The 18,590-nt window shown below is 34.6% G+C and overlaps 1 protein-coding gene across 7 annotated transcripts in view; it reads left to right on the top strand.

Moving 5' to 3' along the window:
• The window catches only part of LEPR (leptin receptor), a 77,342-nt gene that overhangs the window by 52,369 nt on the left and 6,383 nt on the right, over positions 1-18,590 (top strand). For all 7 annotated transcript variants that reach the window (XM_081057876.1, XM_081057875.1, XM_081057872.1 and 4 more), the window contains 9 exons: positions 447-646; positions 3,080-3,228; positions 4,261-4,420; positions 4,538-4,620; positions 8,915-9,131; positions 9,742-9,924; positions 11,360-11,455; positions 12,829-12,934; positions 13,823-13,898. In XM_081057876.1, coding sequence (XP_080914002.1) covers positions 447-646; positions 3,080-3,228; positions 4,261-4,420; positions 4,538-4,620; positions 8,915-9,131; positions 9,742-9,924; positions 11,360-11,455; positions 12,829-12,934; positions 13,823-13,898 — 1,270 coding nt within the window. The remainder of the gene's footprint in view (positions 1-446; positions 647-3,079; positions 3,229-4,260; positions 4,421-4,537; positions 4,621-8,914; positions 9,132-9,741; positions 9,925-11,359; positions 11,456-12,828; positions 12,935-13,822; positions 13,899-18,590) is intronic.

Below are 18,590 nucleotides of genomic sequence, written 5' to 3'. Positions count from 1 at the left end.
TTTACTATCAACTATATTGTCAGTTTGTCATGGAATTTAATCCGTAATGCAAGTGTAAGGAATTTACCTTCCTTCTCATCTTTGAATGCCCATTACTACTTTTTATCTATCCTTTTTAAATTGCATCGCTTTTTAAATAATAGCTTAGTTTTCAAAGTGTTATAGGTTCTCTCATTGGGTCATGATATCCTTGCTATAGCAATGTTACTTATTTCATTTGCATTCCCACTTACTGTTTAATGAAATATTTAACATGGATTAATGTCTGTTTTTATGGAAAGACAAGATTGTGATGTAGCTGGGAATTAAAAAATAACTGTCTAATAAGAAAATCTGTTTTCAGATGAAGCAAAAAATGTACCTTTTAACATCAAAGAAGAATTCTCAGATATCTTACTGCTTTCATCAACGTTGCGTATTAATTGACTGTTTTCATATCTTTTAAGGAGCAGCCTTTACTGTTCTGATGTTCCATCTATTCATCCCATCTCTGAACCCAAAGATTGCAATTTGCAGAGAGATGGTTTTTACGAATGCGTATTTCAGCCAATTTTTCTATTTTCCGGCTATACAATGTGGATTAGGATCAATCATTCTTTGGGTTCACTTGCTTCTCCCCCAACGTGTGTTGTTCCTGATTCTGTGGGTACGTTAAACTGTGTGGTGTGTCTTCATTTTTATTAGCAGATTTGAATTTAGGTTGATACAAGGTAACTGTTCTATTTTACCATTTTCTAATCACATTGGATTTAAATTTTTCCCTGTTTGCAGTGGAATTAAAAAGACAATCAGCCTTAGAAAGTTTTACAGTTTTGATATTATTTTAAATTATATATAGCACCATTTTGTAGCAATAGGAATATTTTCAGCATCCTATTTGATGAATTATATTGGTCACTGGGAATGAAATTTAGTAATATCATTCTGAATAATGCACTGCTTTGTGTTTTTCTCCCAATGTACTTATGAAAACATTTGGTATTTTTAATCTGGAAGTTTAATTTGGGTATTCTGATGGTTTTTCTAACCTGAGTAGTAATCACCCAAGGCATTCTTTTATGAGGCTGTGTAGAGAGAAGAATTCAAAATAACTAAAGTGACATGAAGAAGAGAAAACAGACAAACATGATGACATCCATTATGATATTTTAAACATTCTTTTTAAAAGATATTTTGATTTCAAAGGATTAACAGAACCCTGGGGAAACTTGATATATCCTTCTGGTATCACTGTGAAATCTTTGAGAACCCTGGGGAAACTTGATATATCCTTCTGGTATCACTGTGAAATCACTGTGAAACCATTTATGATTGTGCAGCAGTGGTAAAAGAATATGTTTTGGTGCTACATACTATTTTGTTGAGAGATTATGCCAAAAATCAATATTTGGTTCATTATACTTTCAAATAATTAGTACACATCTGAATTAAAAATTGCATTTCATTAAATATAAGATAGCATTGTCATAATTTTTGGATTTTTTAAATTTTAGTTTTTGTTATTAATTTCAGGTGTACAAAACAACATAATGATTAGATATTTACACACATCACGAAATGATAAACCCACCAAGTCTACTACCTGTCTGACATTGTACATAGCTATTATAATACCATTGAGTATATTCCCTATGCTGTACTTTACTAGATTTTTTAAACATAAAGTCCCAATTAACACACACACACATGCACACACACACACTATTTAGTTTGATTCCATTTTAAGTGATTATACTATAAGAGGTACATATCTGGTACTAAATATCCTTGTACAGGAAAGAACCCTACTACCTCCCCACCCCACATACATGCACAGATGTACCCTCACATGTAGTATATGACAAATGCAACATGTATTCAGTTCTATATCTGACTAACCTCAATGTTACTCTTTTTAGTACTTAAATAAGGAGTTTAAATTCGGTTCATATTGCCTACTTAGTACCAGAAAACAATGTGGAAATTAAACTAATCCAAATGCCAGCTCCACGTCTTACTAGCTTTATAAAATTGAGCTAGACACATAAGCAGTTGTGACTATTTTATCACCCATTAAATGTGGAAAGCTCTTCATACCTCCCCAGTGTGGGTTTTATGGGGACCAGGTAAACTATTGTACTTTAAAGCATCCTTTCTGCAAACTGAATATTCATGGAGTCGTGGTATCCATGGAATGGAATCACATGATATCCATATAATTCAGTCAAGTACGATGACAGATTTAATGTCTTAAGGTCTCTCAAACATTCATACTTCCTTTCTTGAGAAGGAATTATCTTTTCCAGAGATGAAATATACGTCATCTTACTGGTTGTTGAAGAATGCCTTCTTGGTATCTGTAGAATTGAATATTCGTGAGAAACTGTACTAATGAAAAAGTTTAGTTTTGGTTATCAACAGTTTAAGGTATTATTGCTGATGAAATGTGGAGCTTCAGAGGCTCACACTGTTGTGCTTGGGCGTTGGGACTTTTTGTTTCCAAATGCATTGCATTTCCATACTATCCTTTACTATTTTTTTAAAATGCTCTTGCCATGCTGGGCATCTTTGCTTCTGTTTCTGCCCTTTAAAAGCCTGTTTTCTTTAGATTATGGAGAACCGAGGCTTTACTCTGCAACACTGACTCTGAACTTGGCCTAGAAATACTTAATAAGAGATAGCAGGAGAAAAATTTGAAACTTACACATATGGAAATGGATACAGTGCCTATTTTTGCCTTTAATTAAAGTTCTAAGTAGAACAGAGTTTGCTGTTGGTATTTATCATGTGTTCAGTATGATATCTTTTGCAGGCAGAACCAATAGCTCAATTTCTAATTAGGTCTTACTACTAACTTGCAGGGTGGCATGGATGATGTATTGTTTTATTATTATTTTTAAATCAACCTCTCTAGTTGCAAAATAGAGCTTAAACCCTTTCATATGTATCACATAAAATTGTAGGGGATTAAATGAGATGAGGAATGAGAAAGTTTTGAAAAAGAAATCTTGCTTTATACATTTAAGGTATAAAGAGTATAACATAATAATGGCTTTTCAACATTATCACTGTCATATCATACCGGTTTTTAAATTTCTAGTGAAACCATTGCCTCCACCCAGTGTGAAAGCAGAAATTACTGTAAAAATTGGACTATTGAAAATATCTTGGGAAAAACCAATTTTTCCAGAGAATAATCTTCAGTTCCAGATTCGTTATGGTTTAAGTGGAAAAGAAGTACAATGGAAGGTACTTTTTACCTAGAAATTTCTTTAGCTTGCTTTACTAAATGTATTTCTTATATTGTTTAAGAATTTTATTGCATAAGATTTATTTTATTGGCATAAAAAGACATCCTTCTGTATTCTGTAGTTATTTTTGTTAAATAGATTGCTCTAAGTTTAACCCTTTTAAGGAATGAAATGTCCTGCAATCCACCATTTCCAAAATTGAGTTTTATAGAACGTTGGCCTCATAAAATGTTCCTTGCAAAGAGAACATATGGCTCAATAAGTTTAGGAATTCCTATATGTCCCTAGTGTAGAGGCACAGTACGTTACATATTAAAGGTTTAGGGAGGTCCTACATTAAAGAAACATTTGTGACTTTATTTCATCCTGTTTCTCAAACTTATTTTACCAAGGAACCCTTTTTCCTCTAACATCTAATAATATTCCTTAGTACACATATGTTCAATGGAATGCATTTTGGAAGAAGCTGGTTTTATGAAAAAAGCAGAATCATACCCATAGTGGCAAGTGTGCACATGACAACTTGCCATGTCAGTTTTCTGATGGCAGCCTGCAAAGACCTAGAAAGATCAGGAACCCTAACTTTGTCATTAGATCATGATTTCAACTGAAAAGAATGTGCTTGTTTACCTGCCTATTCAGGAGACTATCAGAGATGCCCTTTATATAGCAGGCCCTACTAGCAACTAAATTAAAATTCTTAAAAGTTTTTATGGATAGAGGATTAGGGGACAGAGGTTAGCAACAGAGTTAAGAGAGCAAGTGGGAAGTGAAGTTGTAAGGGAACCAGGCCAAATATTGTTATGAGAAGGAAATAACTAGAGGACTAAAACAACCCTTAACTCGAAGGGGCTCACTAGCCTAGTCTAATGTGATTATTTCCAAAGCCAGAAGAAACGAAGTCAATTACCTCTTAATTTTGGAATAGTGTAGTGTTAAGGTTTAACATGAAATGCACTTCAGGGCCTGCTTAGCTAGATACGGGGGTGTGTCAGTCATGGTCAGTCTAATGCTTTGACTTACGTTGCAGATACATGAGGTGTATGACGCAAAGTCAAGATCTGCCAGCTTCCCAGTACCAGACCTGTGTACCGTCTATGCTGCTCAGGTGCGCTGTAAGAGGCTGGATGGACTGGGATATTGGAGTAATTGGAGTAGTCCAGCCTACACAGTTGTCATGGATATAAAAGGTCTGTAGAGGTTTTGTAAACATGCTTTAAAAATGCATAAGTGTGTTTTTCAAATATGACTAAAATATAGTCCTCCCAAGAACACATGTACAACTTGGGCTCCTTGTTGTTTTGCAGTTCCTGTCAGAGGACCTGAATTTTGGAGAATGATTGATGAAAACACCACTAAAAAAGAGAGAAATGTCACTTTACTTTGGAAGGTATTCCTGCTTTTTATGTTATTCTTAAAATTTATCTTTCTGCCCTTGAAAGATTTACTTCATGGTTCATAATTCTGTCATTTTTATGCTCTTCAATCTCATATTTCATTTATATTTTGAGACATTGTTACAGAGAGCTAAGATCCATAGTGGAGGGAACACCAGGACAGCGTTAGGATAATTTAATTCTGATCTCAGCTGAACACATTATACAGAGGGTGCCAAAAAAATGTATATACACTTTAAGAAAGGAGGAAACTATTAAAATTGTAATACTCAATATATACCAATTACAAAAGTTGAATACAAGTCATGTTTGACTTCTCCAGTTACAAGAGGTGCTCAAACTGGTTACCATCAGCATCCAGACACTTCTGATTATGGTGAGCTACTGCTTGAGCAGCACTGACCAAAGTGGGCACTTGTATACATTTTTTTTTTGCATCCCTGGGAGTTATGTCTGTATTTTTTTGGCAAAGTATTTCACCTAGACTCTTTAGCCTCAGTTTCCTCATCTGTAAAAATGTAGGATTGGAGTAGATGATATTTAGTGTTCCTTTCAATCCCAAAATTCTATTTATATTTAATCCTAAACAAAGCACATGTGGACTTCCCTACATACCTCAAGGGCATCTAAAACAATAGATATTCTTTTTGTACGATGGCATATGAACAATGGATATTTCCATAAACAATGGCATATTCAGCCTGGCAATTTTCAAGGCATTCTCTCTCCCAAGTGAATTGACTTCTATCCCAAGTGAGTGGATTTCTTTGGTCAGAATTTTGGGGACACACAAATATTCAGTCTGTAGCAAACATCCTATGTCATTAGGAAATTACAAATTAAAACAACAAGGAAATGCCACTACATACTTAGACTGATTACAATACATGTAACTGACAAATTAATGCAAGGACGCAAAGCAATAGGGACTTCTATTCTTTGCTGGTAGGACTGCAAAATGATACAGGTACTTTGGAAGTGTTACAAAGTTAAACATAGTCTTACCATATAATCCAGTATTATATTATTAGTTATGTACCCAACTGATCTGAAAACTTGTGTCTGCATAGAAATTTGCACGTACATGTCCATAGCAGCTTTATTCATAATCAACCAAAACTGGAAGCAACCAAGGTATTCTTCTATAGGTGAGTGAATAAACAAACTATAGTACTTCCGTACAATGGAATGTCATTCAGTGTTAAAAAAAGAAATTGCTATAAAGCCACAGAAAGACCTAGATGGATCTTAAATGCAGGTAGCTTAGTACTAGAAGCTCATCTGAAAGGGCTGCATAGTGATTCCATTTACATGACATTTTGGAAAAGCACAGCTATAAAGATGATAAAAAGAGTAGTGGTTTCTAGGGGTTTGGCTAATGGGGAATAAGGTGAAGTATAGGGGATTTTTTATGGTGGTGAAACTATTCTGTATCATATTGTCATGGTGAGTACATAGCACTATGTATTTGCCAAAACCCATAGAACTTTATAGCACAGAGAGCAAACCTTAATGTATGCAAATTAAAAATAAATCATTTAGGAGGTTGGAGAATCCCGGGATGGAATCCAGACTGTGACAAAAGAATCTCTAACTGTACTACAAGTGTATGAAAAACCTCACTGTAGGAGGAGGGAGGAAAAGGTACAGGCCTAAGTCACTGTAAATGAGTGGATTCTTTAAAGGCAAAAGAAACGGTACATATGCACTGGGTTCTAGTTGATAAAGTTCTTTATCATGGGGTATGGGTTAACAATTCTTGTACCACTATACATATAAACTGGAATTGAATAATTAAGGAAATGGATGTGGATGGTGGGATCCAGATTTCTCACTGTTGGACTAATTATAGAGGAGCAAGGGGGAGAAGACCAGAATAATCCATGTGGTAATGGGTTAGAGTTGAAGACATCATATGAACTCCTGTTTACCTTAATATGGCTATAGATGGATTCATTTAGAACTATTTATAGATATGTATAATACAGTTAGTATACACACATATATTTCCTTGATTTATAAGCTGGGAGGGCCTTGAAGTAACAGCACTCCAGTAGAAGGAGCATACCCAGATTTCTAATACCAATCTCTAATAAAAGGAACTAAGGTTCCTTGAAAAATGGCTAGAGCACTTTATAGTACCAAAAAGTAAGGAGTTTATCCTAATTTATTTTTAATTAAAGTTTATTGGGGTGACAATTTTTAGTAAAGTTATATAGGTTTCAGGTGTACAGTTCTGTAATAAATCATCTGTATATCACATTATGTGTTCACCACCCAGAGTCAGTTCTCCTTCCATCACCATATATTTGATCCCATTTACCCTCATTTTTAATTGATAGTTGCAAAAGTAAATATCTGTATATAAAAAGTGATATAGATTTTTAAAAACAAAAAGCAAAATTTGCATGACTTTTCAGACATTTCTTTCTTGAAATGGCTGAAAAAAATCTCATCCCCATTTACTCAGATTATTCCAAACACCACAGAGATACATGTCTATGTGTTTGTGTTTCTTTTTTTCTGATATTTCTGACTTATAGGAATCTCAATTACAAAAAAAGAAAGGAAGGAAGAAATTGAGTAGCACTGTTTTAGTCTATTGCATAGAGTCAAGCTTTCTATTGGTTTACAAGGGATTGGCAGCACTTATTCTTACCTGAAACAGGTGAAGGTGACTGAGGAAGTGGTGTATTCTGTAGAATGGAATAATAGAAGTGGAATAAATACAAGATAATTAAGTTGGGGAACTCATCCTAAAAAAAGTGCTACATACCTCCTCGTTGAATATCACTACTGTCACCTTCAAAGTACTCCCCTTGGCAAGCTATGTATCGATGACAGCACCTCATCCGCCCTTCAAAGCAATTTTTGGAACTCTTTCTAGAATGGCCATCAGACCTGTCGTATTACCCTTGATGTCCTGAATGTCATCAAAATGTCTTCCTTTCAATATTTCCTTTATCTTCAGGTAAAGAAAGAAGTCATTGGGGGCCAGATCAAGTGAGTAGGGAGGGTATTTCACTATACTTATTTGTTTACTGGCTAAAAACTCTCTCACAGACAATGCCATGTGAGCTGGTGCATTGTTGTGATGCAAGAGCCAGGAATTGTTGGTGAAAAGTTCAGGTTGTCTAACTTTTTCATGCAGCCTTTTCAGCACTTCCAAATAGTAAACTTGGTTAACTGTTTGTCCAGTTGGTACAAGTTCATAATGAATAATCCTCTGATATAAAAAAAGGTTAGCAACATTATTGCAACAAGTTTGCCAACTTAATTGTCTGACCTTAGCATGTATTTTACACTGGAATTGTCTGTGATCTTGTATGATTCTTTTTTAACTTATAAGGACCGAAATTCTGGGGTACCATATACACTATCCTGATAGCCTGTGTTACGTTAAGTGGCAGCATATCAAGGGAAGGGAAAATGAGTGACAAATCTTACGAGGTTTGACAATTAAGTTTACGAACTTGTTGCAACAATGTTGCCTTCAACAATTCATGGTTCTTGTATCACCACAATGCACCAGCTCACATGGCACTGTCTGCGAGGGAGTTTTCAGCCAGTAAACAAATAACTGTATTGGAACACCCTCCCTACTCACCTGGCCCCCAATGACTTCTTTCTTTACCTGAAGATAAAAGAAATATTGAAAGGAAGACATTTTGATGACATTCAGGAAATGAAGGATAATATGACAACATCTCTGATGACCATTCCAGAAAGAGTTCCCAAATTGCTAGGTGCATAGCTTCCCAAGGAGAGTACTTTGAAGGTGACCGTAGTGATCTTCAGCAATGAGGTATGCAGCACTTTTTCTAGGATGAGTTCGCACACTTAATTGTCAGACCTCATATGTGATGATTAACATCTTTCAGCTTTCTTGTTTCTGTACAGAACCAGAGAGCGTTATCCTTTTCCCTCTCTCTCTCTCTCTCTTTAGAAAAAAAAAAATCTTTCTTTTCTTAGAGTGAAACTTCTTGGTAGAAAAGCATTCTGTTTGTACCCATACTTCATTATTTTCCAATGATTTATTCTCTAAATCTTAAGGATAAAAACACCCTGAAGGGAGAAAATAAGTTTCCTATGCTCCATACTCATTCAGACACCTTCACTGAGGCTATATTCAGAGGCAGACCCTCTGAATATACCACAGCCTGCCTGGAAATAGGCAGTGCTTGCTCTAGTTTCCCAATGGGAAATGAATGGTAAGAGCTCCATGAGGTCAGTTGGTATAAAAAGCACCGTAGCCTTTAAACTAATCAGTTTTTATATTTACTACAGCCCCTGATGAAAAATGACTCATTGTGCAGTGTGAGAAGATATGTGGTAAAACATCACACTTCCCGAAATGGAACATGGTCAGAAGATGTGGGAAATCACACTAAGTTCACTTTCCTGTGGACAGAGCAAGCACATACTATTACAGTTCTGGCTGTCAATTCAATTGGTGCCTCTCTTGCAAATTTTAATTTAACGTTCTCATGGCCTATGAGCAAAGGTAAGAAAAGGTACAGGCCAGTAAACCAATGTCCCTTTTAATATTTAATCTTTGCAAACTCCTTCCCTTCTAAATGTCTTCCAAGAAGCCTGTGACTCTCTGAATCAGAAAGTCTCTCTTTCACCTTTGTTTCTTCTTTGTCTGAAAATAATAAACTACATTATACCCTGATTATGTAATATGGTCGTTGGGTTCTCATGTGGTAGAGCATGGTTGAACATGGTTGAAATGGTATTATAATAAGAGAATATTCTAATAAATCTAATATTTAAATCTTTTGGACCAGTGGGAGAGAAGAGTTTGGAGGGAATTAAGATGACCTATAGGCTAGTGGAGAACACCTTTCTGACTATATCCAAAAATTACTTTTTTATATTTTAGATAGAATCTTGTTTCTCCTCAATAGCGTGTATTCCCACATCTTTCTGCTTATGATATAGGACTCTTATAATATTATACAAAAATAATTGTCATGTGTTACATCTATTTGTGTATATGTCTGCCTTGTTTTCCTTCTCCCCTTTTCCAGTAGGTTATATGTTCTTCAAAGGTATTAGGAGGTTTTCATTAATTTTGATTTTAAAAATAAATTTCCTTCTTTTCCCCTCAGTAAATATCGTGCAGTCACTCAGTGCTTATCCTTTAAACAGTAGTTGTATGATTCTTTCATGGACATTGTCACCCAGTGATTATAATCTGATGTATTTTATTCTTGAGTGGAAAATTCTTAGTGAAGACAATGAAATTAAGTGGCTTAGAATCCCTTCATCTGTTAAAAAGTATTACATCCATGGTAAGTTTCCTGTACTTTACTATGTTTCTCTTATGGATTAGTATGATACTACAGATTATTAATTTAATTAATAAGCCAGTTAATTTAAACTTCAAAAATATGGATGATATTCCATATCTTAATACATGCAATTTTGTTTCTTTACCACAAACATTTCATTCTATTTCATTTGATCCTTTTCCATTTAAATATTTTACAGTTGTCAACATTTCACATCATATACCACTTTCCTCCTAATTTGTTCCTATGATATATCACAAGCATGTTTCTATTTTCTCCCCAGTCCCTTTAACCATCATTTTAGATGATCATATAGCATTGTATCCCGAAATCTACTTAAACTATTTATTTGAGAACATTTATGTGGCTTCCAGCTTTACCTTTTCCTTTAAACCAATTTGTAATGGTTTTTGATATCTATTGCCAAATTTTCCCAAACTGTGTACAATTTATAAATCCCACTCGCGGTGAGTGGGAATGCCAGGCTGAAGGCCCGAGGCTCTAGGACTTGGTGGCCCAGGCCAGTGTAAACTCCCAAAAGTAGACCAGTTGCCCCAGGAGGTGTACAAAGTACAAAGTGTAAGTGTACAGTACAGCATCTCCAAGTCTGAGTAAGGTTTAAGTATAGGAAAGCTAAGGATTGTCATGATTTTGTTATACAGCATCTTCCCAAAGACTCATACTTGTATTTTACTTCAAAGACCTAGAACTTAGCATTAGGGTAAATAGAAACAAATTATTGATAGAGAACTAAATTCATTTCATTACCACTGTTGTCCAGATGCTTTTCTTTAACCCATGTGGATATAGAATTTAGGCTTTGAAGAGATTTATCTCTTATGGAATAATATTTATATGGTAATAGCATGTAAAAATGATAGATCACTGATAGATTCGTTTTGAGCTTTTCTATGGCGATGGTCATCCTCCAGGAATCTAAACTCCTCGATATTGAAAGGAGATTTCTGGTCCTTACCCCATCTTCTTTGTATAGAATTTTGCAAGACTTTAGTCTCTCAGCTGCCTTGAATGGAGAAACTAAGTAAGCTAAATTCCTATGTAAGGGGAATATTGCTGGCTTTGGGGATATAGGAGAGGAGGTAAAATATATTGTCCTAGACAGTAAATAAGACAACTCATTTACCCTGAACTTGAATAAAGTGGCTATCACTGAAACATGCCTTTGAAAAATTACTGTATTCTATCACTGGGTTAGATTTTTAAAAGTTATTTGTAAAATTATTGTCAGTTCTAGGAGAATTTGGAGTGCTTAAGTTGTTTCTGAAGCTCCCTTAATCATAAGTATCAATCTATAACTAAAAAGTAATTTCTATGTTTGGGAAAATAGGAGGGTCAGTTAAAATTTTTTTACATAGATTTCTCTCATTTATATTAATTCAGTAGGAATGACCCTTTAATATGTTTTTATCCTCAGATCATTTTATCCCCATTGAGAAGTATCAGTTCAGTCTTTATCCAATATTTGTAGAAGGAGTGGGGAAACCGAAGACAATTAATAGTTTTACCCAAGGTAAAAATGTTAACTTTTAGTTTCTTTTTATACAGATTTGTGGTTTTCTACTTAGCAGTAATGGTGCCATCTGATTATTCTCCTTCTGATGGAATCATGGAAGAGTCCAGAATCTTATGTAGTAGATGTGTCAAGGGGTGCATGCAATAATGATACGTGGTTCCATGGTGGTAGTAAGAAGGAGAATAATCAGTCATGGTATTGAATTCTTGTATTGGTAAGTAAAATTTTCAGTCTCAAATTGGGTAAAAAGTAGATGGAAGCAAAATAAAGGGAAATCCACAGCTATATAATAAAATACATCTTCATAAAGATTAATTAGAAACATTAATATTCTGCACAATTCATATAAATGCACTTTCCTGAAACATTATGTTTTGGAGCATATATTTGTGAGTCCACAAATTTTAATCAGTCTTCTAAAGGAAATATTTTTTTCTTCTAAAAATAAAACTGAAGAGATAATATAGACATAAGTTCCCTGGGCCTCTTATAGTTCTGATTCCTCTTATCATATTTGACGCATCAACATTTTGCTATTACTTTTCAAACTGTCTTCTAATCCAAGCACCCCAATAATGAAGTTTCAAGAGAAATATTTTACCTGGTTTCAGAATTAAAATAATTATAAAAATTCATTTATGTATTATTAAACAAACATATATCGAGCACTCTTCTAAGCACTGGGGATTGAAGAGTAAAATAAGAGTCTGCCTTTACGGAGCTTAACCTCCAGTACGCTAATGGGAGTGACAGCCAAAAAACAAATCATGTATAAAATAATGTCAGATAAAAATGAGTGCCATGAAGCAAAATAAAAGTGAGATGAAGGGATAGACTTAAAATGTGGTGCTTCAGTTAAGATGGCCAAAATTGTTGTTTTCTCTGTGCAGGTGATATTTGAGTAGAGCCCTGCAAGTTCAAAGGGGAAGAACATTTCAGCAAAGGGATAGCATGTGCAAAGGCTCTGATGAGTAAGCATGCTTGGTACCAAATTCAAGAAACAGCAAGGAGGTCAATATGTCTGGAGTGAACAATATAGAGACTGGCAGGTGTTGTAGGCTGGCTTGAGACAGAGAGTCATCATAGTAACTTTCATTGGTACTTTGACTCAGACAGCCTAAAAGTGATCAGATGGAGAGAACTGACAAGTCGTTTTGAAAAAAATGTTTTGCTAAATTAAGCATAATTCTGAACAAAATAATTATTATATTAATGGGATCACGACTATACCTTTTATCTTTTTATTTTTATATTTTAGAGGTAATACAGATTTGTGATGAAATCAGAAAAAAAGCCTATGATAATTTTTGATACAGAAAGATACTATTTCTTCAAGCTTCTGAATTGTGTGAATTGTATTTCTTTTTCAGATGATATTGAAAAACGCCAGAATGACTCAGGTCTATATGTACTTGTGCCAATAATTATTTCCTCTTCAACCTTGTTGCTTGGAACATTGTTAATATCACATCAAAGGTACTGTAGGTGTTGTTAAGAATCTTCAGCATATTTAAACCTTGATTTAAAATACAAATCAGAAACATTAAAGTATTCTAAATATTTTTTTTGTACAATTTAAGATGGCATAAAAATAAAAGGACTGTTTTCAGAGAGCCAAATTCCATTGTGCTAGCACGGCATAAACCTCATGGGAGAAATTCGTCTTTCTGTGTATATACATTCAGGAAATGACCAGCCTACAACAGGAAATCCTAGGCAGTATGTTCTTGGAGATGGCAAAAATGGCTTTCAGAGTTGTGCAATACAGGTTGAGGACTTTAGTGGTGAAAATTTACCTGGAACAGTCAGTTTACTTAGGATCAGTAAGCATTCTGCTTTTTGAAAATCAGAGCTGCAGGGCTCCAGACTGGTTTGGCAAATGGCCTTGACTTTCTTACGGTTCTATGGGAGCCATGTTACTCTGTGCTGAGAGGTGTGGACCAAGGAGTTTATTTCACAGATGATGAATCTCTACAGAAACTTGTGTCTTCTAGCAAAAAAGAGGGAGAGTAGATTTGGTGATCTGAATTTATCTGTCAGTCAGTGGAGCTCATGGGGACATATCAAGTAGAATTGTTTCTGAAACTCCATTGATGACCGTTTTTAATATTTTATTTTTTCTGAGAAAAGCCTATGCACAGTGCCTGGCACCCAGCTTTCAGTAAGTGTTGGCTAGTTTTATTATTATAATGATTATTAACTTTGGTCTAGAAAGCTTGTTGGTGGAAATCTTCATGTAATAGCATATGAAAATGAATCTGACCCTACTGAGGCATTAATTTCTAGTTTATACATTTGTTAACTGTTAACATTTTCAATATGAGTGTTTTCCTCTAATTCTAATTCCATATTTATCCTTTGTAGAATGAAAAAGCTGTTTTGGGAAGATGTTCCAAACCCCAAGAATTGTTCCTGGGCACAAGGACTTAATTTTCAGAAGGTCCTTTTTTCACTTTTCTTAATCTCAAATATATAAGATTGCATTTTACATGCCATATGCCTTCTAGAGCGTGAAACATTTTTAAGGTTTAAAAGTTCTTATTTTATTCAATTCATTTTAATATGTCTGTTTAATCTACCATATATTTTTAAGAGTAGCAGGATTTAAGGATTTGAAATCAGGGGAAACAAAACTCAATAGGTAGTTTTTCATATGAAAGTTAATAATACGCATATCTTTTCTGTGTCACAATATATAATAAAACAAATATTAGAATATTAATGATCAAATCTGATGGAGAATGGATATTTGGATACCTTTTAAAAATAGATTGTCCTTAGGCTTGAATCAATATTTTTCATACCCATAATTATTTCTGTAATTATTTAAATGAATTCAAAAACTATGTAAATAATTCCATCCTCAAACACTGCAATATATGAAAAATGCAATTTTATCATAATCAATCTTACACTTATACAAATAGTTTCTTTCAAGCTGAAGTACTTAATGAAATAATTAGTCAACTATAATAACTTAATTTGTACCTGTGTCTACAACAGAATTCTTTAGAAAGCTCTAGAGATTAGCAAATGTTTTATTAACTCTCAAAATTTGAAGTAAGATTGTTTTTCTACCCATAAAACTGGAAAAATAAGGATTTAGTTTCCATGTCAAAATATCTACACGATGGTTTAAAATATCTACACAAAGTTAATCAAAGTTATCAATGCAGTCTTAATATCTTAACTGTCGTATTTATCACATAGCAGTGTTTAGTTTCCGTGTTGTACATTACGTCCCTAGTGCTTGTTTATCTTATAAGTGGAAGTTCGTGCCTTTTGACCAACCGCACTCAATTCCCTCTCCCCCCCTACCACAAATCTGATCTTTTTTCTATGAGTTTGATATTTTTTAGATTCCACATGTAAGTGAGATCATACAGTATTTGTCTTTCTCTGTCTGACTTATTTCACGTAACATAATGCTCTCAAAGTCCATCCATGTTGTTTACAAATGGCAGGATTTTCTCCTTTTTATGACTGAATAATATTCCATCGTATAGATGTATATTCCACTATTTCTTTACCTGTTAGTCTGTTGATGGACACTTAGGTTGTTTCCATGTCATGACTATTGCCAATAATGCTGGGAAAGCAACATTGGAGCCACAGTGTGGAAGATGACTAGTCATTAACTGGGTTTTATAGTGGAGGGGAACACAGGCAAAGCCTCCTGCGAATAAATACAAAGCCATATGGCCGGAAGGACCGTAGCACACTCACAAATGGAACATGGGGAGAATAGAAGACAAAGAGTAAGGAGGAGATATTTCTTCTTAAATGTGAGGGTTTTTTTCCTTTTAACCTGAGAGGTTTTTGGTCAAAAATATCTAAATATCTATTTCAAAGAAAGATGTAAAGCTTCACTATCTAAGTACATATTCATGCAGGGACTAACCACTTACTGTCTCTTTCAAAGAAGCTAAACACTTTCTCTCTCTGAAATTTCCCCTATAAACCACCATGAAAATGGTTTCTCAGTGTTTACCAGGGCCTGGAAATGATCGGGTTCACCTCAGCCCCATGCAGTTTGAGCCTGCAGCAAATGATCTTTCCCTTTCCCAGACAATGCCTCACACAAAGGAACCAGTTGGTAGATGTAGGTGGAGTCAGTGAATGCTTGTCCACTACGTGCTACCCCACTGTCTCACATACGCTCCCTGAAGATGAGCATTGTACCACAGCACGTCATCTGACAGACATTGTATACAAGCAGACTAAAATATCACCATTTCCCACCAGGTTCTGGTAAACTAACGAAGTGTGAAGAATTTTTAAGTTACCTGCAGTGGATGTGTGAATGCCCTGATTTGTAAGACAGATATGTTAAACCACAGCAAATATTTGACTTTCTATAATCCTACGAAGATATCCTTTAGGCACAAACAGCCCTTAAGGTAAAGCTTCGTTTGGCACTGGGGCTTAACATGTACACAAATAACCACGTTTTATATGTATATTTGTGTACATATAACCACGTACACAATACATAAGTTTTAGGAATCTAACAGGAATATTTGTAGAATGGAAAAGAATATAATTCCAAAGATCTTACTAATGATAAAAATCTTCTAAAATTCAGTATCTTTTTTTGCTTCTCGCTGTTTTAATCTAAATAACTAAAATTTACTTTTTTAGGGAAAAATAATACTGTACGAAACATGTTATATAAATAAAGAGTACAAGGGAAATTTACTGACCGCTCTATGCTTTCACATTCATATTGTTTTGTTCAATTCTGTCACAAGCCTCATAGCCTTATATTTTCTGATGACAAAACTGAGGCTCACAGTGGTTCCATAGTGTGTCTTGATCATCCCGCCTGTACCTGTAGAAACCTTGGGTCACACCCAGGTCCATCAGGCTCAAACTGATACTCTTACCATCAATTCCATATTAATAATTATTTGCTTAATATACTTAGTGCTGCTAAATTGGACACTTAAATACAATTGAAATGGTAAATTTTATATTATACGAGTATATGTTTTAGTGCAATAAAAACAAAACAAAACCAGGCAATGGATTTGAATAGACATTTTTCCAAATGGCCAATAAGTAAGTGAAAATATGCTCAACATCATTAGCCATTAGATAAAGCAAATAAAAAATACAAGATATCACTTATTATTAGCTAGGGAGACTATAATAAAAAACACAGATAATAAGTGGTGGTGGAGAAACTGGAACTTTCATACACTGCCTATGGGAATGTAAAGTGGTGTAGCCCTTTTGGAAAATAGTCTAGCAGTTCAGTAGTTAAACGTGGAATTACCATATGACCCAACATTCCACTTCTACATATATATCCAATAGAAGTGAAATCATATGTCCACACAGAAACTTGTACATGAAAGTTCATTATAGTCAAAATGTGGAAACAACCTACATGTCCTTCAAATGATGAACGATAGGCAAATTGTGCTATATACAATTCTAAAACGGAAGGAAACAAACAAACAGTTCAGTGATGGGTCTAGGGAGGGTCTTTTTAATTTACTTGGTCATCATTTAAAGACAATTTCAATTCTGTCTTCTGTAAATTCTAAGAAATTATGTTATTTCTTTGATAATTTCTTCTCCTCTTGTTTCTTTGGTGCTCTCTTTCTAGAATCTGTATTCATTGGCTTTTGGACCTCCTGCATAGATCCTGTATATTTCATTATCTCATCTCTGTTCTTTGTCTTTTTGTTTTATACATTGAGACCTTGCCATAACCTACTCTTTCAGTGCTTCTGTTGAACTTTAATTTGCTATTATATTTGTACATTTCCAAGTATTCTTTTTCAGAGTATTCTGTTCTGGTTTTGTACATGCAATGTTTTCTTAAATCTTACTAGAAATATCAATTAGAGGATCGTTGTTTGTTTGTTTTAAAAATTCTCTTTTCTTTTATTCCCTGATAGGATTTTCCTTTTCTGCTAGGATCCCGTTTTCTTATTTATCTTGGCCTTTCTTTTTCTTTATCTCTGACTTTCCCCTAATATCTGGTAGTAATCCTTTGTTTTCCTTTCATGTTTAAGAATGAAAAAATAGACAGGCTGACTGGGAGCACATTGCATATATATAGGCAGGGATTGTTGTCCTGGTTGGATAGACAGGGCTCTGGCTGGATGAGGAAAGATGTGCTCACAGACACTAATAACTAACACCCCATGGCTGCTTGGTTCCTCCCCAGATAGCTCCTTGGTTGCTTTTGAAAACAAAATCTGAATTTGGTTGTGGAAGGTGGTTTGACTATGAAAGCTCTTCCATGTGCAGCTATGGAGTAGAAGAGCCCCCTTCTATATGCAGAATTTCCAATTCTCAGCCTCAGCTCTCATTTTATCCTGTGTTTTTACCTGCCATCTTGTCATCCACCATCTCTAGTGTATTTAACTTGACAAACTGGCTTTCTCTTCAGCTACAGCCCGCTCTGTAAATATTCTGGTCTGCAGCTGCCATTCTGGTTTGCTCATCTGAGGTCTACACTCATCCAGTTGTTTTCCATTTTTAAAAAATGAAGTAAAAATCTTAGTCTATTTTAGCCTTCTCTAATTACCTTCTTTGTTGTGGGTGTATATTTAATTTATTCATGTAGTTTCATTCTAATAGTCTCTACAGAAATGAGAAAGAAACATATATGCTCAATCTGCCATCTTGGATTATATCACTCTTCTACACTATCTTTCTTGATATTTTAAAAATAAAAATCTTTAAAAAATAATAAAATGAAATAAAAATAAAAATCAGAATCTTAGATTGAATTTTTGTTGTAGGAAAATGTACTGTAGCCTTGCTTTTGTTCTAATTCAAATTTCACAGTGTTTAAAAAACTGTGTCCATTTTTTTTTACCCTTTTCTTTAGCATTTTTGCCTAATCTGTGATTTTCTTCCTCTAATTCCAAATCATCTGTATTTAAAAAAATCTAACCCTGCTCTTTTGTTGTCTAAATTTATGCCAATTTTTACAAGAGTGTACTCCACTTAACATCCTACTTTAGGAGTGTTAAAGCTAGAACAAAATGGGTTTTTACTTGTGACACAAAGACTATCCTAGATTCCTCAGCCTGCTCTTGGCCTCCAAAAAAGAAGCTCAACCACCTATGGAAGAACACCATCCTCACAGATCTGAGACAGAACTTCCTGG

The sequence above is a fragment of the Rhinolophus hipposideros genome (assembly GCF_964194185.1).
Source record: "Rhinolophus hipposideros genome assembly, chromosome: 8".
Taxonomy (NCBI): domain Eukaryota; kingdom Metazoa; phylum Chordata; class Mammalia; order Chiroptera; family Rhinolophidae; genus Rhinolophus; species Rhinolophus hipposideros.
Note: the sequence above shows the minus strand (reverse complement) of the source record. Positions and strands in the feature narration are given on the sequence as shown.